At 40.2% G+C, this 24,141-nt stretch overlaps 1 protein-coding gene across 1 annotated transcript in view; it reads right to left on the bottom strand.

Moving 5' to 3' along the window:
- DNAJC24 (DnaJ heat shock protein family (Hsp40) member C24) overlaps window positions 1-19,096 on the bottom strand; it is a 69,785-nt gene extending 50,689 nt beyond the window's left edge. Inside the window, exon 1 of the mRNA XM_058546186.1 lies at window positions 18,553-19,096. Coding sequence (XP_058402169.1) covers window positions 18,553-18,660 — 108 coding nt within the window. The 5' untranslated portion in view covers window positions 18,661-19,096. The remainder of the gene's footprint in view (window positions 1-18,552) is intronic.
- Window positions 19,097-24,141: the final 5,045 nt, after the last annotated feature.

Here is a 24,141-nt window from a genome sequence, read left to right as displayed (position 1 = left end):
CGTGATACTCCACATCAACAAAAAGAGGAATAAAAACCACATGGTCATCTCAACAGATGCAGAGAAGGCATTTGACAAGATCCAACATCCATTTATGAGAAAATCTCTCAACAAAATGGGTATATAGAAGGAAAGTACCTTAACATAATAAAGGCTATTTATGACAAACCCACAGCCAACATCATACTCAACAGGGAAAAACTGAAAGCCCTTCCTCTGAGAACAGGAACGAGACAAGGCTGCCCACTCTTGCCACTCTTATTCAACATAGTACTGGAGGTTTTGGCCACAGCAATTAGGCAAGAAAAAGGAATAAAAGGAATCCAAATAGGCAATGAAGAAGTGAAACTCTCACTCTTTGCAGATGACATGATTTTATATATAGAAAACCCTAAAGAATCCATTGGAAAACTATTAGAAATAATCAAAAACTACAGCAAAGTTGCAGGGTACAAACTCAATCTACAAAAATCAGTTGCATTTCTGTATGCTAATAACAAACTAACAGAAAGAGAGCTCAAAAAGATAATACCATGTACAATTGCATCAAAAAGAATAAAATATCTAGGAATAAATCTTACCAAGGAGGTGAAAGACCTATACAATGAAAACTACAAGACATTATCGAAAGAAATCGGTGATGACATAAAGAAATGGAAAGATATCCCATGCACGTGGATTGGAAGAATAAACATAGTTAAAATGTCTATATTACCTACAGCAATCTATAGAGTTAACGCAATTCCAATCAGAATCCCAATGACATTCTTCACGGAAACAGAAAAAAGAATACTAAAATTCATATGGGGCAACAAAAGACCCAGAATAGCTAAAGCAATCCTAAGAAAAAAGAACAAAGCTGGAGGCATCGCAATCCCTAACTTCAAAAGGTACTACAAACAACAGTAACCAAAACAGCCTGGTACTGGGGCCGGCCCCATAGCATAGCAGTTAAGTGAGTGTGCTCTGCTGCTGGTGGTCTGGGTTTAGATCCCAGGCGGGCACCGACGCACCACTTGTCAGGCCATGCTGTGGCGGCATCCCATACAAAGCAGAGGAAGATGGGCACAGATGTTAGCCCAGGGCCAGTCTTCCTCAGCAAAAAGAGGAGGATTGGCATGGATGTTAGCTCAGGGCTGATCTTCCTCACACACACACAAAAAAAGCATGGTACTGGTACAAAAACAGACACACAGATCAATGGAACAGAACTGAAAGCCCAAAAATAAAACCACACACATACCGACAGCTAATTTTTGACAAAGGAGCTAAAAACATACAATGGAGAAAGGAAAGTCTCTTCAATAAACGGTGTTGGAAAAACTGGACAGCCACATGCAAAAGAATGAAAGTGGACCATCTGCTATCGTCATTCACAAAAATTAACTCAAAATGGATCAAAGACCTGAAGGTGAGACCTGAAACTATAAAACTCATAGAAGAAAATATAGGCAACACACTATCTGACATTGGTCATAAAGGAATCTTTTCAGATGCCATGCCTACTTGGATTAAGGAAACTAAAGAAAAAATAAGCAAGTGGAACTTCATCAGATTAAAGAGCTTCTCCACAAGACAAATGAAACCAGGATCAAAATGAACAGACAACCCACCAGCTGGGAGAAAATATTTGCAAAACATATATCTGACAAGGGGTTAATCTCCATAATATACAAAGAACTCACACAACTGAACAACAAAAAAACAAACTCAATCAAAAAATGGGCAGAGGAAATGAACAGATATTTCTCCAAAGAAGATATACAGATGGCCAACAGGCACATGAAAAGATGCTCAACATCACTAACCATCAGGGAAATGCAAATCAAAACAACATTAAAATATCGCCTCACACCCGTTAGAATGGCTATAATCACCAAGACAAAAAATAACAAATGTTGGAGAGGAAGTGGAGAAACGGGAACCCTCACACACAGCTGGTGGGAATGCAAACTGGTACAGCCTCTACGGAAAACAGTATGGAGAGTCCTCAAAAAATTAAAAATAGAAATACCCTATGATCCAGCTATCCCACTACTGGGAATCTATCCAACGAACCTGAAATCAACAATCCAAAGAGGCTTATGCACCCTATCTTCATTGCAACATTATTCACTATAGCCAAGATGCGGAAGCAACCCAAGTGTCCCTCGACTGATGAGTGGATAAAGAACATGTAGTATATATATACAATGGAATACTACTCAGCCATAAAAAAAGACAAAATTGTCCCATTTGCAACAACATAGATGGACCTGCAGGGTATTATGTTAAGTGAAATAAGCCAGAAAAAGAAAGACAAACACCATATGATCTCACTCATATGTGGAATAGAAACCAACACATGGACAAAGAAAACTGTATGTGGTTACCAGGGGCAATGGGGGTGGGGGGTGGGCACAAACGGTGAAGGGCACATGTATACAGTGATTGACAAACAAAAATGTACAACCAAAATTTCAATGTTATCAACTATTAAGACATCATTAAAAAAATAAAAATAAATAAATATAGCATGGTAAAAAAAAAAGTTCACCTATGTACCATCTCAAATTTTTTCATATCACCAATAATGTGTACCACACTTTAAGAATTAATACAGAAAAAGATTATATGTATTTATGATTTATGTAAGAGGAGGTCTCATTGAAAAGATTAAAACCCATATTTGCAACTATATTCTAACCAAAAAGGATTTTTTGAGCCAATATGATTAAATGATCATTGTACATTTTCTAAAGAGTAGTTTCAGCATTTCCAAATAAGCCATGTCATGAGAAAGATGGATACACTGGTAACACTACTAACCAACTAAGGAAATCCTTCAGAGAACCCATCTACTAACATAATGTGAAACATTTCATGTTACTTCAATTTAGCAACTTAACCAAATTTACCTGAGCAGTGAGTTACAGGTTGTTGGGTTTAAGACGGAGGACAGGTTAACTGTTCCTGAATTTATTCACAATGCAAGACCCAGTATTTTTTTATTTTATAGGTTGCCTCGTATCCTTTCCTCTGAATTACCTCACATACTATTGAGGAACTACCTCTCTCAAACTGTGTGTGGTCTTCCACTACTAAAGCGTCTGCCTGCCCGAACAGAGCCCTCTCCTGCACCTTTGAATTTTGACCAAGGCAGTCAGCAGCTCTTCATCAAAGCAATGTGCCCTGACCAGGCTGTTCCAGCTGTGAAAAAGGTTGCTATGCATCCTGATTCCTTTATTAAGCCCTTTGCAGCCCCTCTGGTTCCTGCTCTTTCTTAGGCATGAGCCCCACAACGCTCGTCCAACAGCCTGCTTTACATTTGGCAGGAGTTGATTTCTACTGCTTTCAAAAAAAGAACCTTAAAGAATACAAAATAAAACCAAATGTTTCACGACTGAAAATCGAATCAATTCAGTTTTCAAAAGTGTCATCTAAGCAAGTACACAGATCAAAAAATTTTTTCAATCAAATTTTTTTGAATAAAAAAATTTTTTTGATCATTCATTTCACTATTTTATACCTGCAATGAAATAATGTATCAGAAGTAAAAAAGCTTAGCTTAGGTTAGCTAATCTATTAACTGTAAAATCAAAATCTTTATCCTGAAGAAACAGTCAAAAATTAGAAATAAAAATTTTTAATAATTTTCTGCTCATTTCAATGATTCAATTTGTGGATAAGACATTATTCAAAGGACAGAATGTTACAGAACTATTTCATGAGAAATTTAATCCATTATAAGGGATTTTGCACCTCACACCTTTAAAGATTCACTTTGTTTCCTTTTTCATTGAGGAATAATTTACATATATTAAAATTGACCCTTTTCAAGTATATAGTTTGATGAATTTCAATAATTGTATATAGTCATGTAATAACCACCAAAATCAAGACTAGAACAGTTCCATCACCCTAGGACTTCCTCATGCTTCTCTGTAGTCAATCCCCTCCGAATACCCCAGCCCCAGGCAGCTACCTAAAGATTTTTTTTTTTTTAAGATTTTATTTATTTATTTTTCCCCCAACGGCCCAGTAGATAGTTGTCTGTCATAGCTGCACATCCTTCTAGTTGCTGTATGTGGGACGCGGCCTCAGCGTGGCCGGAGAAGCGGCGCGTCAGTGCGATCCCGGGATCCGGGCCCGGGCCGCCAGCAGCGGAGCGTGCGCACTTAACCGCTAAGCCACGGGGCCGGCCCAAGATTTTTAACGTTACCTATCTCGGTAGTACTGCTGAATTCAAAGAAAATCTGAGTCACATGTGTTAAAGCGTCTTCTACAAGAAACAGACAAATCTTCCACTTTGCTATAGATCAAGGTCAAAAAACAGGCACAAATTCCCAAAATGAGGAGGAATTCTCCTTGATATACCATCAATAAACAATGATTTAATAAAGCTGAAGTTGACAAGAAGGCCAATGCAGCACAATGTTTTCACGTCTAGAAACAATGTTCTAGAGAATACTGACAGGCAAGAGGGTGAAAATGACAGTGCAGAAGTCTTACCTGGGAGAAAGTTGCTTTCACTTGATCGACTAATCAGTTCTGCAAATACACAGCCATCTATAGATAACACATTCCTCATCCTCACTTTAAGAGAGAAACAAAACAAGCTGACATCTGACATTTTTCACTGTTCCCGATCATCCAGTCTGCATCTTCACAGTACAAAAATTTATATTGACAATGATGATCCTTAAGCCATTGAAAAAGATTAGTGTTATTTTCACTGTTAAAAAACCAGGAAAGTGGGGCCGGCCCGGTGGCGCAAGCGGTTAAGTGCGCGCGCTCCGCTGCGGCGGCCCGGGGTTCGCTGGTTCGGATCCCGGGCGCGCACCGACGCACTGCTTGGTAAGCCATGCTGTGGCGGCGTCCCATATAAAGTGGAGGAAGATAGGCACCGATGTTAGCCCAGAGCCGTCTTCATCAGCAAAAAAGGAGGAGGATTGGCGGATGTTAGCTCAGGGCTGATCTCCTCACAAAAAAAAAAAAAAAAAAAAAAAAAAACCAGGAAAGTGTCAACCGTCAGCTAAATAGAAATCTACTCAGCAGTCTGACTGGAATTACTAGGATGCAACTCTAAAACAGTAACTGGGCATTTACAATGTGCCACCTATCATTTCAAGTGTATAATTCATTTAAGTGTACAATTCATTTAAATCCTTGTAACTACCCTATGAAATAGATACTTAGCTACTAAATGCCTAGAACAGGGCTGGCACATAGCAGGTGTTCAATAAACATCTGTTATGAGTACATGACGATTCACATCTATTCTGCAGAGAAGGAAACAGGCCCCAGAGCTCTGGCGCTGGCTCAGAGTCACAGAACTAATATGCAGTAGAGGCAGAATTCAAACCCAGGAAGTTACCTCCAGAGGCCACGTTTCTAACCCTTCACTATTCCACACCTTTTACATAAACGCCACCTCTTCTCTAAAGATATAATCTATTATTGCCACATGAATGCAGTAGAAAGATTTACCCAAAAAACACTGAAAAAGTAACTCTTGCCTACTTTAATTCACCCAGTTTTCAAAGCATAGAGTGTGTCATAATTTCTTGCCACTAACCAATGTGTTACTTAATCTCTGAGCCTCAGTTTCCTCGTCTATAAATTAGGGATAATAACGATATCTCACCGCACAAGGTTAAATGAGTAAATACACATATAGCGATTAGAAGAGTGCCTGGTACATAGTGTTATGTATTAGCTAAAATTATTACTTAAATCTTCACTTCAAATGTCCTATTCTTCCCGCTTATATTTTATCATGGAAAAGAATCGTTTGTAATAGAGCCTCCATGAGATGCCTAAGTAATTTATTGTCAAATATCTTGCATCTTAAGATATGACAATTAGATGACAGCTAAACAGTTACCACATTAACAAAAATTATAACATTCACTACAAGACAAGCTATATATACCCTTCTGATTTTTACTTACGACACTCCCAGACTTTTTCACAAAATTTCTCTGATTGCCTAAGTACCTTTCCTGTAATCGAGCTCACTTTGCTTTGTGATGTAGTCAAAAGACCTGTTTAAAGCGTTGTTCTTAGCTCCCTTCTTTTCCAACGTGGTAATTTTCCTCCAACTATAGCACAAGTGCCCTTTCTACTTTCTTTTTCAAGATGCTAAAATGTATTACATAACTGGCTTAATGCTAATCTATAACCACTTATAATCAAAAGGGACCCTCTGAATGCCCAAATAAGTATTAAGTGGCATTTTATACCCTTCCAACATTAAGAATAAGAGCATCCTGCACACTCTTGCCTCAAATTACATGGATTTTCTTTAAGATTATGGAACATATTGTAATAGCAGCATATAATTTTCCAACAAAATAATTCTTTTCCAGTTGAAAGGTATCCTGTAATATTACCAGCATCAATGGGAAAAGACCCCAATTTTCAATTTGACAAAGCTTTTGGGGGTAAGCCTCATCTTTAGGCAACAGCAATTTTCACATGTATAACTGCAAAAAATATGGAAATAATATAACTAATCATTCTTGACCTTAGACCATTTCAAAACAATGAATTATTATTCAACTTATATTAGTAGAAAACTAAAAGATATTTTAAAAATTGACTCATAAGGAGAAAAAAAGAGCAATGTATTTTTATTAATAAGCCTTTATTAATAAAATGCTGATTCAATTACTTTTTTTTTTTTTTTTAATTTATTGGTGAGGAAAGTTCGCTCTGAGCTAACATCTGTTGCCAATCTTCCTCTTATCTTGCTTGAGGAAGACTGTCCCTGAGCTAACATCTGTGCCAGTGTTCCTCTATTTTGTACGTGGCATGCCACCACAGCATGGCTTGACGAGTTGTGTAGGTCCACTCCCAGGACCCGAACCCACGAACCTAAGCAGCCAAAGCAGAGAGCGCCGTACTTAACCACTACGCCACAGGGTCGGTCCCTCAATTACTTCTATTTTTATATAATTATTAGGCAACAGACTTAACAGTATGTCAAATAAACGTCTTCATGTTAATATTGCTCTTTACATTTATACGTATCTTTAAAGAATTCTGAAATATCTCAATTAGTCAATAAGGATTTTTTCAGAATCAGGACCTTGAATAAGCACTGCATTTATAAAAACTGAAATAAGGAAACAGTACTTACTAAATCAACACGTATTGTAAACTTAGCAGCCTATGATTTAGCAATATTTTATCCCAACAACTAATTATGTAGGAGGTGTTAAATTCCAAGTCTTCTGAACTTGGAAAAGTACACGCAATAAATGTGCCTTTTTACAAAATGAAATACAGAATGGTATTTGTCAAATGTAATTTTATTCTCCATTGTGACATTGTTGAAAAACATAGACTGAGAAAATATGGTAATTCAAATTGGAAAGCAAGAATATGAACTTTAAAAAGTCTGTTTTTGAAAAAAAAAATCTGATAAACATGATAAATAGTATGGTTTTCCCTTATAATTTTCTCCTTCTCAACTCTATTAGAAACTCTAAACTTATACAAAAAGATAAGGAAAGTAAGTTTCACTTCATAAGCCATATATAATCTAGATCCCTTTAAAATTAAAACAGAGAGTAGTAATTATGTCTGAGCTTCCATAATACTTCATTAACTGTGCATGAGTGAGGCGTTCCAAGAAATCCAGAAAACTGACCATTATGCCTTTAAGCAATTGTAAACCCTCTGGTATGGCAATTATGAGAAGTCTGATATAACAGGAAAGAGTATAGAGTCAGAGGATATGTGAGCAAGCCTAGATTTTACCCCTTACTAATTGTGTTTCTGACAAACCACTTAACTGTAACTAAGCCTTGATTTCTCCACTGCAAACATGGGGATAATATTACCTACCTAACAGGACTCTGAGAAATAAAACCAGGTAAGATGCGAAAGCATCTGTAAACTATAAAGTACGAACAGTAAAGCACAATACACGTGCTACTATGTATTTACTACTACATATTTCTGTGCATTCTGAAAGAGAATACATTGAACATAATTTAACCCACGGCCATAATTATAAATATAAATGATTGTGCTAAGCTGTGATACAGGGACCAAAGGCACTGCACTTCAGGCTGAAGGAGGCTGAGATGCTAGGCTGATGTTTTTGGTGCCTCCTTACAGCTCATTGCCTTGCGTAGAGTTAGGTGTTGGCTGAGACTTCTTGCCTCTATAAGTATATTACATAGCTACCCACAGGGAGCCTTCCCAGAATAATGCCAGTTGAAATTCTCTCTCCTATAATTTGCTGCTCCACTTCCTCTCTCATGTTCTTTCAAGAGATAACTTTTCTTCTTCACAGAGGAAAAAAAGAAGCCACTAAACAAAAGCTCATCAACTTCCTGCCACCAAACTGAAATGAAGCAGCTCCTGCATCCATCCTTTCTTCCTTCTCACCTGTAACAACGGAGACAGGTCCCTCCCTTCTCTTACGTAAAGCTAATTCTTCTACCTGTGCTTCAGATTCCACCCCCTTCTGCCTTCTGTCAATTATTCTCTCTCTCCTATAACTTCAATCTTGAGCTTTCTCTTGGCTACTTCCCATAAAATTTAAATATGCTCAAGTCTCTCCCATCTTCTAAAAAGAAAAGAAGGAAAAAACCCTTCATCACACTCCAGCTATCCTCATTCTCCTTACCTAACAGCTATACCTCTCCTGTCCTAGACAAATAACACTAAATGCACCTCTACTGGGGGAGGGTACCCACAAGGAAGGGGGACAAGGTGGGATCAGGGGAGGCAGGGGTTACAGCTAAGATAATTTTGAAACAGTAAGTTAAGAGTTAATCAGGTGAGGTAGGGGAAGGGGCACAGCAGACCAGGGAGAGACAGCAACAAATGCAGAGGCATATGGCTAAGGAAGGGTATCTGGCCCCTACAGGGAAATGAGAATAGTTCAAGGCTTCTACTAAATGGCAAATTCATACACGTATTTATCCCTGTTCCCTCCCAAAACTCAAATAACAGCAAAGGAATAATAATAATTTTTTTAAGGCAAAGGCATAAATGCATACGAACAAATATAACAGGAAAGAAGAGAAAAAGCAGGTGAGAGACACCAAAATTTGAGGAGACAGAAAATTGGTCAATAAATGGTAACCAATTCAGTCTACCTGAGCAAATTAAACCTAAGCCTGAAGAAAGAGACAACAAGAGGTGAGCCCATTCACGCAGAGGCAGAAAAACTGAGGAACTGAAGGTATTAAGTACCTCTGAGAGTGGAGTTGAGGACCAGACTACAGGAAGGTTGGTGGAGACCTTAGAAGAAAGAATTTGACTTCCAGCTCTCCTCCTCATCATTGAGCTGGCATGACTCCCTCCTGCCAGAGCAGACAACCACGTGTACTATGTGGAGAGACAGACCAGAGAAGGTTTTGGATCTAGGAACATCAAGTTGAGGGTAGGATACAATGGTGTACTGAAAACAAGAGGAAATGCATAGCTCACACACGGAGCAGAACAAGCCCAGGTCCCATCTCCCCAGGCAGGAGATGTGAGAATCCCTCTCGGAAATGGGTTCAGATGCTGCACATTTGGGGTCACCCAACAACAAGACAGACCCGACCTGACGAAGGCTCCCAGACGTGCTAGGAACCAAGCTTAAACAACTCATTCTTAGATATGAGTAGATAACCAAGGGTCACCAAACATATGAAAAGAGCCTCTATGACAAAAACAGGGGAAAAAACAAAAACAAACAAGAAGAAAATTTAAAGATATTCTATCCCTAAAACAATAACGGGAGGCCACAAAAAAAAGGAAATTCAGTAAATAAGGCAGAGTTCTCAGAGATTAAAAATACAAAAATAAAATTGCCAACAGAGGAATTAAAGTATAAAGGTGACTACATGCATACAGTTTACTCACTGGACAAATAATTACTGAGTGCCTACTACTTTCCAGAGGTGGTTTTAGTAGAAGGAAGATATCATGTCCTAGAAGATGAGTGGAGAAAATCCATCAAAGAAGAGGGTGTGATAAACTGTGTCAAATGTAGCTGTTATTTAAGTAGGGGTGACCATTTAAATTTATCATCTGCCAAAGTGGGGTCTGCCTAGAAGAAGAGGTCCTGTCCTCGGAACGCCCAGCAGTCGTGTCTTATCCCTTCCCACACCCAAGGCTTCCTCCACAGATTACCAACAGCATAGCAGCCCACCTCTCCATCCCAAAGCAATGCACCCAGCCATCGACACCAACCTTGCTCAGAATCCTCCAGCTCCATGTGGCTCAGGAAGAAACCATGTTAGGAGAATAAACTTTGTTTTTTTTAACTGGGTTTAGTCTAGAAAGTTCTCTTCTCCACACTCCCTCTCTCCACAAGGAGCCAGTAAAGCACAGCTTATCTGGAGACAGCGAGGCCAATCGTTCTTCATTTTAAGTGTCTTCTTCCTTCTTGTCTCACTTTTGTCCTCACATTTGCAGGCACCATAGCACAATACAGTGGTTCCACACCTAGATCAGAACCATCTGCCCAGCTGGTTAAATTCTAGGCATCAGGGGATCAAAAGGCACAAGGAAACTTTTTAGGGTTACATAAATATTCCATATCTTGACTGTGGTGATACTTAAATAACTGTATACAACTACAAAAAAAACTTATCATTTAAACTAGGACACTTCAGAAAGTGAAAAAGGGAGCTATTAATTATGCCAGGTCAATAGGCATAAACCAAACTATTCTGGGAAAACCAGGATAAATGGTCACCTTACTAATAAATCGAAATAAAGATTAAATATTGACCACTGGTTTTAGCAACACAGACATTATGAAATAATAGAAAATACAGATATTGGTCTCTGCCCCCAGTTCCTGGCACAAGGCTCCTAAATCCCTTAAAAATTTCCTGGGTGATAGGAGTGTCTTTTGTTGTAATGACTCTTAGTGGGCTCCTGGATGGGGGTTGGTCACCAGAAAGACTAAGCCATGACTGGAAGCTTGGAACTCTCAGGCCCACTCCCCATTCTCCAGAAAAGGGAGAGGGGCTAGAAATGGAGTTAATAATTGAGAATCGTGATTGGCGTCTAAAGAGGGGGCAGTCTTGTGGGACTGAGCCCCTAACTTGTGGGATCTGATGCTAACTCCAGGTAATGTCAGAATTGAAGTGAATTACAGGACATCTAGCTGGTGTAGCAGAAAATTACTTGATGTGTGGAAAACCCACACATCTCCTGTCAGAAGAAATGTGAGCGTGTGAGTAAAGGAGAAACACAGGAGGACTGTGTGCTTTTCCATTAAGAGATATCATTAGCGATGTTGACAAGAGCAGTTTCAGTGCAGCAGTGGGAGTGAAGTCTGACTGGAGTAGGTTTAAGAGAGATGGCAAGACAGAAATCGGAGAAAGGAAATAGAGACAACTTTTTGAAACAGTTTTTGCTGCAAAGAACACAGAGTTGGGGCAACAGGTGGTAGGAAATGGGTGGAGAGAAAGGGTCTTTTTCCAAAGATGGGAGAAACAATGACACATTTTAATGTTGGTAGGAATAATCCAGGAGAACAAGCCAGATATCCTACAAACTCATAGTTCTTTTAAATAGCGAGCTGAGGACTCAAAGAAACCTAATGAACCCAAATCCAAAATAAAAGACCTGGCCTAGAAGAGAAGAAACCCATTACTGTTTTTATCTCTGGCACAACAGCAGGAGCAGGAAACCACCTTAGACATAAATAAGAAAAAAACCAAAGTTTTAATAAATTTTAAAAGGCAAGTAGAAACTGGCCAGACAATTTAGAATCCCTAGGCATCCCAAACCTATAAAGAGTCTGTACCCACCCACCAGGTCTATCTCACAGGCCCTGCCAAGTGTTCAGAGGAAAGAACAGAGACAGGGCAGCAGAACCAAGACTCACCCCAAGAGGCACAGCACGCACAAGTGGCCTACTGAAGTTGAAGGGCAGGCCTGGAGAACCAGAGAAACCCTCCAAGGAATCCAGACTTTACATGGAATACCAGGCAGCAGTCGTCCACAGCTAAGGAAGGGACAGGAAAACTGAGCAAGACTGAGTGAGAGAGACCACTCCTAACACGTAGGAAGTCTGCTGCAGTATCAGCGCAGCAAGGATAGCTGAGGCAACTCCTGACGGCACTCAGATCCCATGCTCTGCTAAAGGGATGGTTCTGATCCTGCTTAAATCATTTGAAGCCTGTGGTGAAAGGAATCACTAAAGCAACAATCACCAAGAAAACTCAGCTCAATTACAGACTAGGCTGACTTGGACTGCCACACAAGGTGCCTTACAGAAGAAGGGGCATGCCCTTTCCTGGGAATATAGATACTATTTACCCTAGTCTCTACTTTTCATTTACAAACAATTTTTGGCATTTGATAAAAAATGACAAGACATGCAAAGAAGAAAATGTGGTGCATCATCAAGAAAGAATATAGAACCAGACTCAGAGATGACCCGGATATTAGAATGATCAGACAGGGACTTTAAAATGATTATGATAAGTATATTAGAGGATCTAGTGGAAACGGTGCACAATATGTGTGGAAAAAATGGAAGAGAGAGGAAAACGATATAAAAAAGAGCCAGGAGAATGTTAGATATGAAAATTAGATAATAGAGATTAAAAATTTCTTTAATGAGTTTATCAGCAGATGGACATAGTAGAGGAAAAATAAAACCAGTGAACTTGAAGACAGGTTCATAGAAATTATGCAAACTGAAATACAAACAGAAAAAAAGGCTGGGGAAAAAGAACAGAGCATCCAACAGCTGTGGTACAATCTCACTGTACATAATTAGAATCCCAAAAGGAGAAGGGAAGAAGAATGGAGCAGAGAAAAGATGTGAAGACACAACAGCTGAAAATATTCCAAAACTAACAAAAGACAGATATCAATCAACAGAGCCAGGAAGCTCAGTTAACCCTAGGTAGGAAAAATACAAAGAAAACCACATTTTAGGCACATGACAGAAAAACTACTAAAATCAAAAGATAAAGAGAAGATCTTGAAAGCAACCAGAGAAAAATGACACATTAAAAAGAAGACAACGAAGATCTGATTTATGGCTGATTGTAAAAGAAAAAACTATCAATTCAGAGTTCCCTGTCCAGTGGAGATAAAAAATACTTTCCCAAAATGAAGGCAAAAAATGCCAGATGGAAGGGAAATAACACAGATAGAGACATCAGAAAGGGTAAATGTGACACACACACACAAAGGTAACTATGTGAGGTGATGGACATGTTAATTAACCTTATTGTGGTGATCAATTCACAATATATACATGTATCAAATCATCACGCTGTACACGTTAAACTTACACAATGTTATATGTCAATTATAGCTCAATAAAGCTGGGGAAAAATGTAAATGGACTAAACATTCCCAATAAAAAGGCAGAGATTGGGGCTGGTCCAGTGGCGTAGTAGTTAAGTGTGTGCTCCACTTCGGCAGCCTGGGGTTCACGGGTTTGGATCCCAGGCGCAGACCTACACACAGCTCATCAAGCCATGCTGCGGTGGCGTCCCACATACAAAATAGAGCAAGCTGGGTACAGATGTTAGCTCAGGGACAATCTTCCTCAGCAAAAAGAGGAAGACTGGCAGCAGATGTTAGCTCAGGGCCAAGCTCCCTTGCCAAAAAAAAAAAAAAAAAAAGAAAAAGGCAGAGACTGACAGACTGGAATGTCTTTAATGCCCCAATTACTCACTATATACAAGAAAACACACTTTAAGCATAAAAGAGACAGATTGAAAGGGAAAGGATGGGAAAAGATAAATCCTACAAACACTAAGTACAAGAAAGCTGGCGTGGCTGTATTAACATCAAAGTAGACTTTAAGAAGAGTACTATGAGAAAGAGAGAGGGGAATTTTATAATGATCAAAGGTTCAAATTCATGAAGACATTATGATCTTAAATATATATGCACCTGGTAAAAAAGATCCCAAATAAATGAAACAAAAATTAACAGAACTAAAGAGAAAACAGACAAATCCACAACCACGGATGAAGACATTAATGTCCTTCTCTCAGAAACTGTTAAATAGACAAAAAAATTATTAAGGATATAGAATATTTGAACCACCCTATCAACTTGACCTCATAAACATTTATAGAACACTGTACTCCAAAACAGCAGAATACACATTTTTCAAGTGCATGGGAACATTCACCAAAGTAGACTACATGCTGGGCCATAAAAAAAGTTTTAATAAATTTCAAAGGAATGAAATCATACCAAGTATATTCTCTAACCACAACAGGATTAAATTAGAAATCAATAGTAGAAAGATATCGGAACATGTTCCAACAATTAGAAATTAAACAATGTACTTCTTAGTAACCCACAGGCTGATTACAGAGAAATTTAAAAATATTTTGAACTGAAAGTGTGGGATGCAGCTAAAGCAGTGCTTCAGGCTGAGAGAGAAACGTATAGCTTTAAATGGCTACATAGGGAAAGAGGACAGGTGTGCAACCCATGATGTATGTTCTACATTGCTAAGCTAGAAAAAGAAGAGCAGTAAGAAGAAAAAAGAATATAATAAAGTTAAAAGCAGAAATCAAGTGAAGAGAAAGTGGACAAACAATTTAAAAAATCCACATACTAAAAGCTGGTTCTTGGCAAAGATTAATAAAATGGATAAACCTCTAGCAAGACTGATCAGGAAAAAATAAATAGAAAACATAAATTGCCAATATAAAGAAAGAAAGGAAAAACATAACTGCATATCTTACAGCAATAAAAGGATAATAAAAGAGAGAATATGAATGTTATGACAATAAATTCAACTTCTTAAATGAAATGAACAAACTCTTGAAAAATACAATTCACCTACATTGACAAACAGGAAATCGAAATTTGAATAGCCCTGTAGTTTCCAAAAATAATTAAATTCATAATTACAAAATTTTCCACAAACAAAATTTCAGGCCCAGATGACTTCCCTAATAAATTCTATTTTAAACATTTAAATAGGAAATAATAGCAATCTTATACAAACTCTTTAAGAAAAGAGAGAAAATGGAATCAGTCCCTAATTATTTTGCCCAGCCAGCATAACTGTGATACTAAATTTAGACACAGAAATACAAGAAAAAAAAATTACACCAATACATCATGAACTAAAATTACACCAATACCTCATGAACCTAGACATGAAAATCCATAACAAAATAACAGCAACTAGAATCCTGCAGTATACAAAAAGCATAATACTTCATCAACAAGTGATATTTGTTTATCCTAGCAATGCAAAATAGATTTAACATAAGAAAAATCAATGTAATTCACAGATTTTTAAAAGAGGAAAATTAATACATGCAAAATTTCACTAAGTGTAAAAAAAAAAAAAATCTAATCAAGTTCAATACCCATTCATGATAACTACTCTTGGCAGACTAGGAACAGGAAGAATTTCCCTACCCTGATAAAAGGCATCTTAAAAAACACAACTAATGTTATACTTAATGGTAAAATATTGAAAGTTCTGCCCCTAAAATCAGGAACAACGCAAGGATATTTGCTCCTACCACTTCAACCGAGCATTGTAATAGAAGCACAATAACTAGTGCATTAAGGCAAGAAAAAGAAATAAAAGGCATACATATTAGAAAGAATTAAAACTTTCTTTATTTGCAAATGGCATAATTGTGTTGGTAGAAAATTCTAAGGAATCTACAAATACAGCTATGAGACAACTAAAAAGTAAATTTATCAAGATTGTGGGATACAAGACCAGTATATAAAAATAAACTATAGTTCTATATACTATCAACCAACAACTGGAAATAGAAATTTTTAAAAAATACCATTTACAATGGAACAAAAAAAATTAAAAAACTAGAGATAAATTGAAAGAAAGATGTGTAATACTACACTGAAAGTTCTAAAATATTTCTGAGAGAAATTATAGATGACAAGTAATGAACAGATATAATAATTCACAGATTAGAAGACTCAATATTGTTAAGATGGCCATTCTGCCAAAACGGATATATATTCAATACAGTCGCAATTAAATTCAAGAAGGATTTTTTTCGTGTGTGTGTGTGTGTGTGAGGAAGATTAGCCCTGAGCTGACACTCGATGCCGATTCTCCTCTTTTTTGCTGAGGAAGACTGGCCCTGGACTAACATCTGTGCCCATCTTCCTCTATTTTATATGGGACACCACCATACTATGGCTTGATAAGACGTGCATCAGCACACGCCTGGGATCCGATCCTGCAAACCCTGGGCCGCTGAAGCGGAGTGTGCGCACTTAACCACTACGCCACAGGCCCCAGGATTTTTTTAATAGAAATTTACAAGCTGCTTCTAAATTTCTATGGATATGCAGGGAAACTAAAATAACCAAAATAAACATGAAAAGAAGAATAAAATTATAGAACTTAACTTTACATGACTTTGACTATAAACCTACAGTAATCAAGACAGAGGTATTAGTACAAGGATGGACAAATATATCAAACAGAATACAGTCCAAAACAGACCCACATTGCCAAGACAAGCCAATGGAGAGAGGAAAATCATTTCAACAAACGGTGAACAACTGGATATTCATACTGAGAGAAAAACAAAAACACAACTTCCCATCTCACACCATACACAAAAATCACAGGTCTAAAGGTAAAAGCAAACTATAAAGTTTCTAGAAGAAAATGTAGACTATTTTCACAACCTTTCTAGAGAAGGCACAGAAAGCACTAACCAGAAAACAAAAATTTGATAAACTGTATTTCATCAAAACAAAAAACTTCTGCTCATTAAAAAACATCAATAAGAAAATGAGCTGGCAAGCCATAGGCTAGGGGAAAATATACACAATATGTACACGAGACCAAGAATATATTTAACTTTGGGGGGCCAGCCTAGTGGTTAAGGTCTTCACGCTCCCCTTGGGCAGCCCGGGTTGGGTTCCCGGGCGTGGACCTACACTACTCGCCCACGGCCATGTTGTGGGGTGACCCACATATAAAATAGAAGACGACTGGCACAGATGTTAGCTCAGGGCGAATATTCCTCAGCAAAAAAATATATTTATATTTAATTTTTTAAAAAAACACTTTACAAAAGAAAATTATACAAATGGCTGATAATCACATTAAAAAGTGTTTAACGTCATTAGTCATCAGAGAAATACAAAATAAAACCACAATGAGATATCACTACAAACAGATGTGTACAGTGGTTCTCAACAGGGGTGGGGAGGTTGGCAATTTTGACCCCCAGGAGACATTTTTAGTTAACCGGCATCCAAAATGCTGCTAAACATCCTACAATGCACAGGACAGCCCCACGTAACAAAGAATTATCCTGCCCAAAATGTCAATGGTGGCAAAAGTGAGAAACCCCATTGCTGAAATGAAAGAGACTAACACCATCAGAAGTTAGTGAGGATGTAGAGCAACTGGAACTCTCGGACACACTGCCAGCGGATACGCAGGACGGCTCCTTCACCTCGGGGCCTGGCAGACGCTGGCTTGCCGAGCGCAAACGGCTTCTCCCGCAAATTTAAGGCCAATATGGCCAACAAGGCTCTGCGGGATCTAGACCCAGTCCACTTCTGCAGCCTCATCTCCCACTTCACTGAGGAACAAGGACGACTCGCTATCAAGAAATTTTTCAATAAAGTCTACTTGATTTTATTCTCAGAAATCTTAAAAATTCTGAGACAAAAGAAACCTTAACATCACTTCCTTCAACTTATCACCCAAAGCAGGGGTATCAATACATTCCCAACAGTGAAATATCTACTCTCTCTCACAATAAACGCTAATAGTTACAGCAAAATCTCATAGATCCGTTTAAAAACTAGAGAAACGGATGTTACGTAAGTAATGGTCCTCTACTCCTTTTGTAAACGGAATTAATTGGAGACCATTATAGAGTTACTGACATGGGCTTAAGAAACATACAATACAGGTTGAAAAAAACTAACACAACAGTTCAGAGAGATACTATAGATTTATAAATACCACAACTCATTCAACTCCCTTCACGAGTGGAGTCCGTGAAAAACTGTACAAACGGCCTAAACTGGCACTACTGAACAGAAATATAACGTGACCTATAAACGCAAGCCACACATGCAACGCTAAAAAAAGCAAAAAGCAGATGAAATCAACTTTGATAACATATTTATTCTACACGCAAATGCTTGTGCATGTATTACGTCCAGAATACGCAAAACAGCCCGTAAATCCCCAACACTGCCATGTCAGTATGTAAGCAACAGGACAGTTATTTCTGTTCCTTTCTTGTACCGAGTCTTCGAAACTCTGTATTCTCCACCACAGCGCATCTCAGCCCGGACGAGCCGCGCGGCCGGCGGCGCCGAGGCCACGGCCGACGGCAGCACGCGCCGCTCCGCGCTCTCCGGGGGTCACGCACTCGGCCTGCTGAGGCGCGGAGCGGACTCGGCGCGGCGACAGCCCCGCGGCCCGCTCCAGCACCGCGCTAGCGCCCTCCCATCAATGTTTGCCACAGGACCGCAACCCTCAACTACCAACCGACGCCCCGGTCCCTGCCCCGGCGTCACAGCTTCACTGCAGACAGGCGTCTGGTCCCGTGAAAACTCCCTCCCCGCCGCCGAGGCTCCGACAGGACTCACCCTCAGCGCCAGCGCCCGGTAGCGCCGCCTCAGCTCGGCCGCGCCGGCGGAGGGCTCGGCGCCCAGCACGCCGTACCAGTCCTTGTCCGCGGGCCGCGCGCCCGCCATCGCCCGCCCGCGCCTCGGGAGCGCCGAGGGGACACGGCGCGCACGCGGCACCGCGGGCTCGGCCCGCCGCCAGGCCGTCCGCACCCGGCCGCCCGGCTCGGCGATGACGCAGACCCACGCGGCCGGCGTCTCCACTGAACCGCCCGGGAGCCGCACGTGCGCGCGCAGACGGTCTCAGCCCTGTCAGCGGGCACGGAGGGCGCTCCCGGGAACGGCCCGCCGCGGCCCGTGCAGCCACGCGCCCACGCGGGCTGCTCCTCAATACATGTTCACACAACCAGCCAGTGTCCTCTAAAAAGATAAACAGACACTAACAAAGTGACGTGGACGCGGGGAGGCCCCTAGTCTCCCGGGCGCCCCGGCCCCGCGGGCCCCTGGGAGAACGCCGGGCAGCAGGCAGGCCGGGGAAGCCTCCGGCTTCCCGCGCCACCCACCTCACCCGACTCCACCGGCCCTCCTCGCCCGCGGCCACCGGCCGCCACCCGCCCCGCGTCCCCTTCCGCCGGAAGCCAGTGCGCTGACGTGACCCCGTTTCTAGTCGAGCCGTAGCGGCTGCGGCACCGAGCGGAAGCGCCGCTCCGCCGCGCGGACGCGGTCGCTATGGAAACACGGCGCCGCGTCCCGGGAGTGGACAGCCGTAAGTGCCGGGCGGTGGGAAAGGCGCGTTCCGCCCGGGGCGCGCGGGGCGAGGAGGGGCGGCCCCGGGTCCCCGCGCCCCCTCAGGTGTCAGCCGGGCCGGCGCACGTTTGTCTTCGCGGTGGTGACACTTCTAGAAAGGACGCTCCACGACTCTTTCTGTCAGATCTTGGCAGCGCTTCCAACACAGACGCTGCACAGTCCTGTCACACCCGCGCTCCGCTGTCACCTCGGCCCCGCGGGGAGGAGGAGGTGACAGGATGCCCGCCGTGTCGGGCGGAGGCGAAGCAGGACGGGGCTGGACGGGGCCGGACGGGCGGGGCTCTGAGCAGGTCCGGCGGCCCTGCGGTCTGCCCGCGTCCAGAAGAGGCCAGATGCACGGCCTTGAGCGGCCCGCAGGCCGGCGGTGGCCCCGCGGCTCGTGTGGGTGGCCCCGCCCCCGCCCCTCCCGGTTCCGGTCCCTGTCTTCCCGCCCGCCGCGCCGCCTGCCCTGCGCTGACCCTCCCTGGCCCGTCCCCGGAGGCCGGCCTGAGGCTTCTTTCTGAGCAGCGCGGTTTCCGTTTCACTGCGAGACGTTAGGGTAGCTTTGTTGTTGTTACCGCTTAGGTTTGTTTCCCATCTTCCTTTTTATCTTCTATCAAATCTCAGTTCGAGAAACAGTCACGATAAACCTAAGCACATTAAATGAAATATTTTAATATGGTCAATGATTTAATGGTGGTATGGACCTCAGAATGAGTGAATGACACAGGAAAGTTAAAAAATCTAAAGCGAAAAGTATAGGTTAGGTTCTCCATAGGATTTCATGTTTAAAAGTCCACACTAAGAGCATTACACTAAGTCAGAGGATCTGGTTTGAGTCCTGGTTCCAAAATACCTTCTGTGTGGCCCTAAGCAAATCCCTAAAAGGACAGAATTCAGTGCTGTTTTAGAGACCTTCCTACACAGTAATGTCAGAATGACACCCCCTCCAACTTTCCAGGCCCTCAACCCCCTTCCACTGCCTAGTCCTTCCCTCTGTTGACAGTTACGCTCAGGTCCTTCAGGTTTACAGCAAGAGCACTTTATTTTGATTTACGATTCCATTAGGGTATTGTGTTATCTCTTTTATTCCTTTTTTAACCAAATTCTGAAAAATCTAATCACAAAACCTCAGTTTTCTCAATTCATGGTTTAATATTTGTATTTATTTGGATTTGGAAAGAGATAACACTGATTTTTTCCCCCAGCAAACCCTAAGTTTCTGTCGTTGCATCTTGACATAATTTAGTTTTCGTCCCTAAAGCGCAGTTGCCAACTTTTTCTTTCATCTCCATAATGTCAATATTCGGCCGAAATGATCAATAATTCATTGATGTCATCCAATATCTAGTCCTTCTTTACATTTCCCTAGTTGTCTCAGACATGTCTTTTTATGGTTGGTTTGCTTGATCAGGATCCAAAGTCTACACGTTGCATTTGGTTGTTCTGTCTCTTAAATGTCTTTTAGCTATAGCAGTCCCACTTCTCCACTACTACCTTGTTTTTTGTCTTTTCCTGATATTGACTTATCGAAAATCTAGATCGGTTGTCTTACAATCTGAATTTGTCTATTTATACCAGAATAAACTTCTTAAAACACATTTTACGTGAACCCAAACTCATTAATCTTCCTGCTTTTTTCATTTTCTAGAGCAGTACTGTCCAATAGAAATAAAATGTAAGCCACAAATGCAAGCCACATATGTGATTTTAAATTTCCCGGTAGGCACATTAGGAAAGTAAATAGAAACAGGTGAAATGAATCTTAATAATACATTTTATTTAGCCCCAATACATCCAGAGTATGGTCATTTCAAATGTAATCAACATAAAAATTATTAAAGAAATAATTTACATTGTTTTTCCTACTAAGTCTTCGAAAGCTGGTGTGTATTTTACTTGTACAGCTCATCTCATTTTGGACTAGCCTTATTTCAAGTGCTCAATAACTACATCTAACTATTGATTATTGTATTGAATAGGGCAGGGCTAGAGGGAATGTCCTAACTCCTTAACCTGGCATCCAGTTACCTCCCCAATATGGTCTTTAGTTTTCTGGCCTCATCACCTATTACCTCCATACGTGAAACATTTAAACAATTGAATCTTTTCCTGGTACTTCATCCCTAATTTTGTTCAGATGGTTCCCCTAGCTTATAACACCCTAGCCCTTTGCTTCAGCCTATCAGTTTTATCCCTCCTTTAAGACCCATCTCTTCCATCAAGGCTTTTATGATGGCTGTACCTTAGAAATTACTTCCTGCTCTCAACTTTCATAGCAAGTCCTATGTGTACTCCTCATTTGCATGTATCCTATCCCACGGGTACTGTTACACACTTTAGATGCATGTTCTGATTCCCTGCTTGAATTGTAGGATCTCTGAAGGCAGGAACATCTGTCAGAGAAACTGAGCACCAGCTATCTTGCCACATTCTCTGGAGTTTTAATGATGTGTATCTATTATAGGATTGTTTCTCACTATGTTATTGTAAGAAGGTAATTTATCCATTTATGTAAAACTAATGTAGCAGAAGTATAAACTATGTTAGCATAGACTCTGGAGTCAGATTGCATAGGTTTGAATCAGGCTCTGCCTCTTAATGGTTATGTGAACAGTTTAAGTTAATCTCGCTGCCTTGGTTTCTTCCTCTGTAAAATAGAAATAGTAGTAGTATCTCCCTCATACGTTTGTTGTGAGGATTAAATGAGATAATACTGCCTGAAAGTAGTATGTACTCAGTAAAGATTAGCTGTTGTTATTATTAATAGTGAAATATTTGTTGCTCAGTTTTGATATATTTGAACATTAAGAATTTATAGCAGTACTTTAGGAATTTCCAAACAGAGCAAATGAAAGCCACAAGCTATTGAATTGAAACAATGAAACCAAACCCAAATGTTTGTTGAACTATAGTTTAGTTTGCAGCATAAATTAAAAGCATGAGTAAAAATCTCTTAATTCCTGTGTCATCAGCATCTAACATAAGCAAGGTAGGCATACGATAAATATTTGACCTCAACATGATTGATCAAGTACTGTATCTAGAGTTGGATATAGATATAGATATAAATATAGATATAGCAGGGATTTAAAGACCCTTGGTTGTTGTGACAGCAAAAAATCACATTCAATGTCCACCACACATCAACAAACTCTTAATTTGAGATCGTATTAGTAACTTGTGCTTCTTATTGATGGATAATATATGCAGTGTACTTCTGCAAATTTCTTAATCCTAGGATTATGTTTACTTGGTTCTTTCTACTGATTTCATCACCAACCCTTCTTTAATTTCATTGATCTTATGTATCTTATTTTTAGGTTTTCATATCAGTAAACTAAGCTGTATTTATTTTTAAGTACTACAGAATGTTATGGTTATGTTCTGAAATTAGATGATTGCCCCTAGAGCAACTTAGAATCTGCTGGGAAGGTAGAAAAACCACCAAGAATTAGCTAGTGCTGAGCTTTAAACAACACACCATGATGTAGTACGTGTATAGCCTTCATTCGTTTATTCATTACATCAACAGATATTTATTGAGTGTTCACTATGTGTCCCACACTCTGTTACAAGAGACACAAGACAGTTGGCTGTAGCTCTCTCAAAATCTTAAAGCTTTTCTGGGTGGACAATTAAACTGTGGGAAGTGCTGTGCCAGAGGAAATACAGGTGCTATGACAGTTAATTCCTCGTGGTTGCACAAATAGAATAAGGCAGGTTACTGGAATGACAGAAATCCTTGAGTCAAAATGGGGATAATCCAGGAAGATGTATGGAAGTGTTAAATAACATTTTGACGGAGAGGTGAGATGAATGGCTAGAATTAGAGAAACTTCTTTGTTTTCTATTTTTTTTTTTTTGGCAGATTATCATAAAGCTTTAGACAGTATTGAGAATCAGCTCTAATGAACAACCCTACCTCATCTTTTAGAAACAGTTTTTTGTTTTTACATTTTTTCCCCTTGCCGGTTGTCTTCACTTGATCTGTTCTCTCTCTCATCTTTTCAGCGGTAGTCATCAGTGAACCTTCATTGAGTTTGAGCAGGACAATGCACTGAGCAGGAGAGATGGAGGTAAATAGTTTTTGCTGTCAGCACACCTGTTGCTGTGTTTTTCTTGTTTGTTGAAGTTCAGTTGTGTCGGTGTTCTTTCAAGCTTGCTTCAGACCCCTGAAAGGTCGTTATCTTATCTGGAATTGTTGTTCCTGTCTTCCTAGCTTCTTCACATCTGATGTTTTAATCTTTCCATGAACCTATTAAAGATACTGTATAGAATCCATCTTCTGTTTCTCTTCGGAAATCATAATCAATTCCAACTTATTATTCCCCCATTCACTTCTTTACCCTTTCTCTTTGTTCTTATGACCACTTTGGCTTTTCTGTGAGCTTTCCAGTTACCTCGAAATTTGAAACCTTGTGACGATCTCTTCCAACCATGTGGTGATGTGCATTTATATGCTATTTTTTGAACCAGCATTCTCCCTTCTGCATTTTAGTTTTTAAACCTGAATTTTTTTAAGTTTATTTTTTCTTTTGTTGTGTACTTGACTCACAGAAGAAAGGTTAATCTGAACAATCAAGGAGTGTTAATTTGTGGGTTAAAATGTGTTAAACAGTTGATATGAAGTCTGTTTAAGTCAATTAGAGAGTATAATGAAGATGTTTCCAGAGTGTTGTGAAACCTTTTGAAGTGAGCTTGGAGTTCACTTGTGTGTATCAACCATGGCACCTGGCTAAACATGCCACTGCATTTAGGTTTTTAAACTTGTGTATATACCAATAGATGTAAATTGGTCTACATATTTATAGGAAGTTTGAC

This window comes from Diceros bicornis, chromosome 7, assembly GCF_020826845.1.
Source record: "Diceros bicornis minor isolate mBicDic1 chromosome 7, mDicBic1.mat.cur, whole genome shotgun sequence".
NCBI lineage: Eukaryota > Metazoa > Chordata > Mammalia > Perissodactyla > Rhinocerotidae > Diceros > Diceros bicornis.
This window is presented reverse-complemented; position numbering and strand designations above follow the sequence as displayed.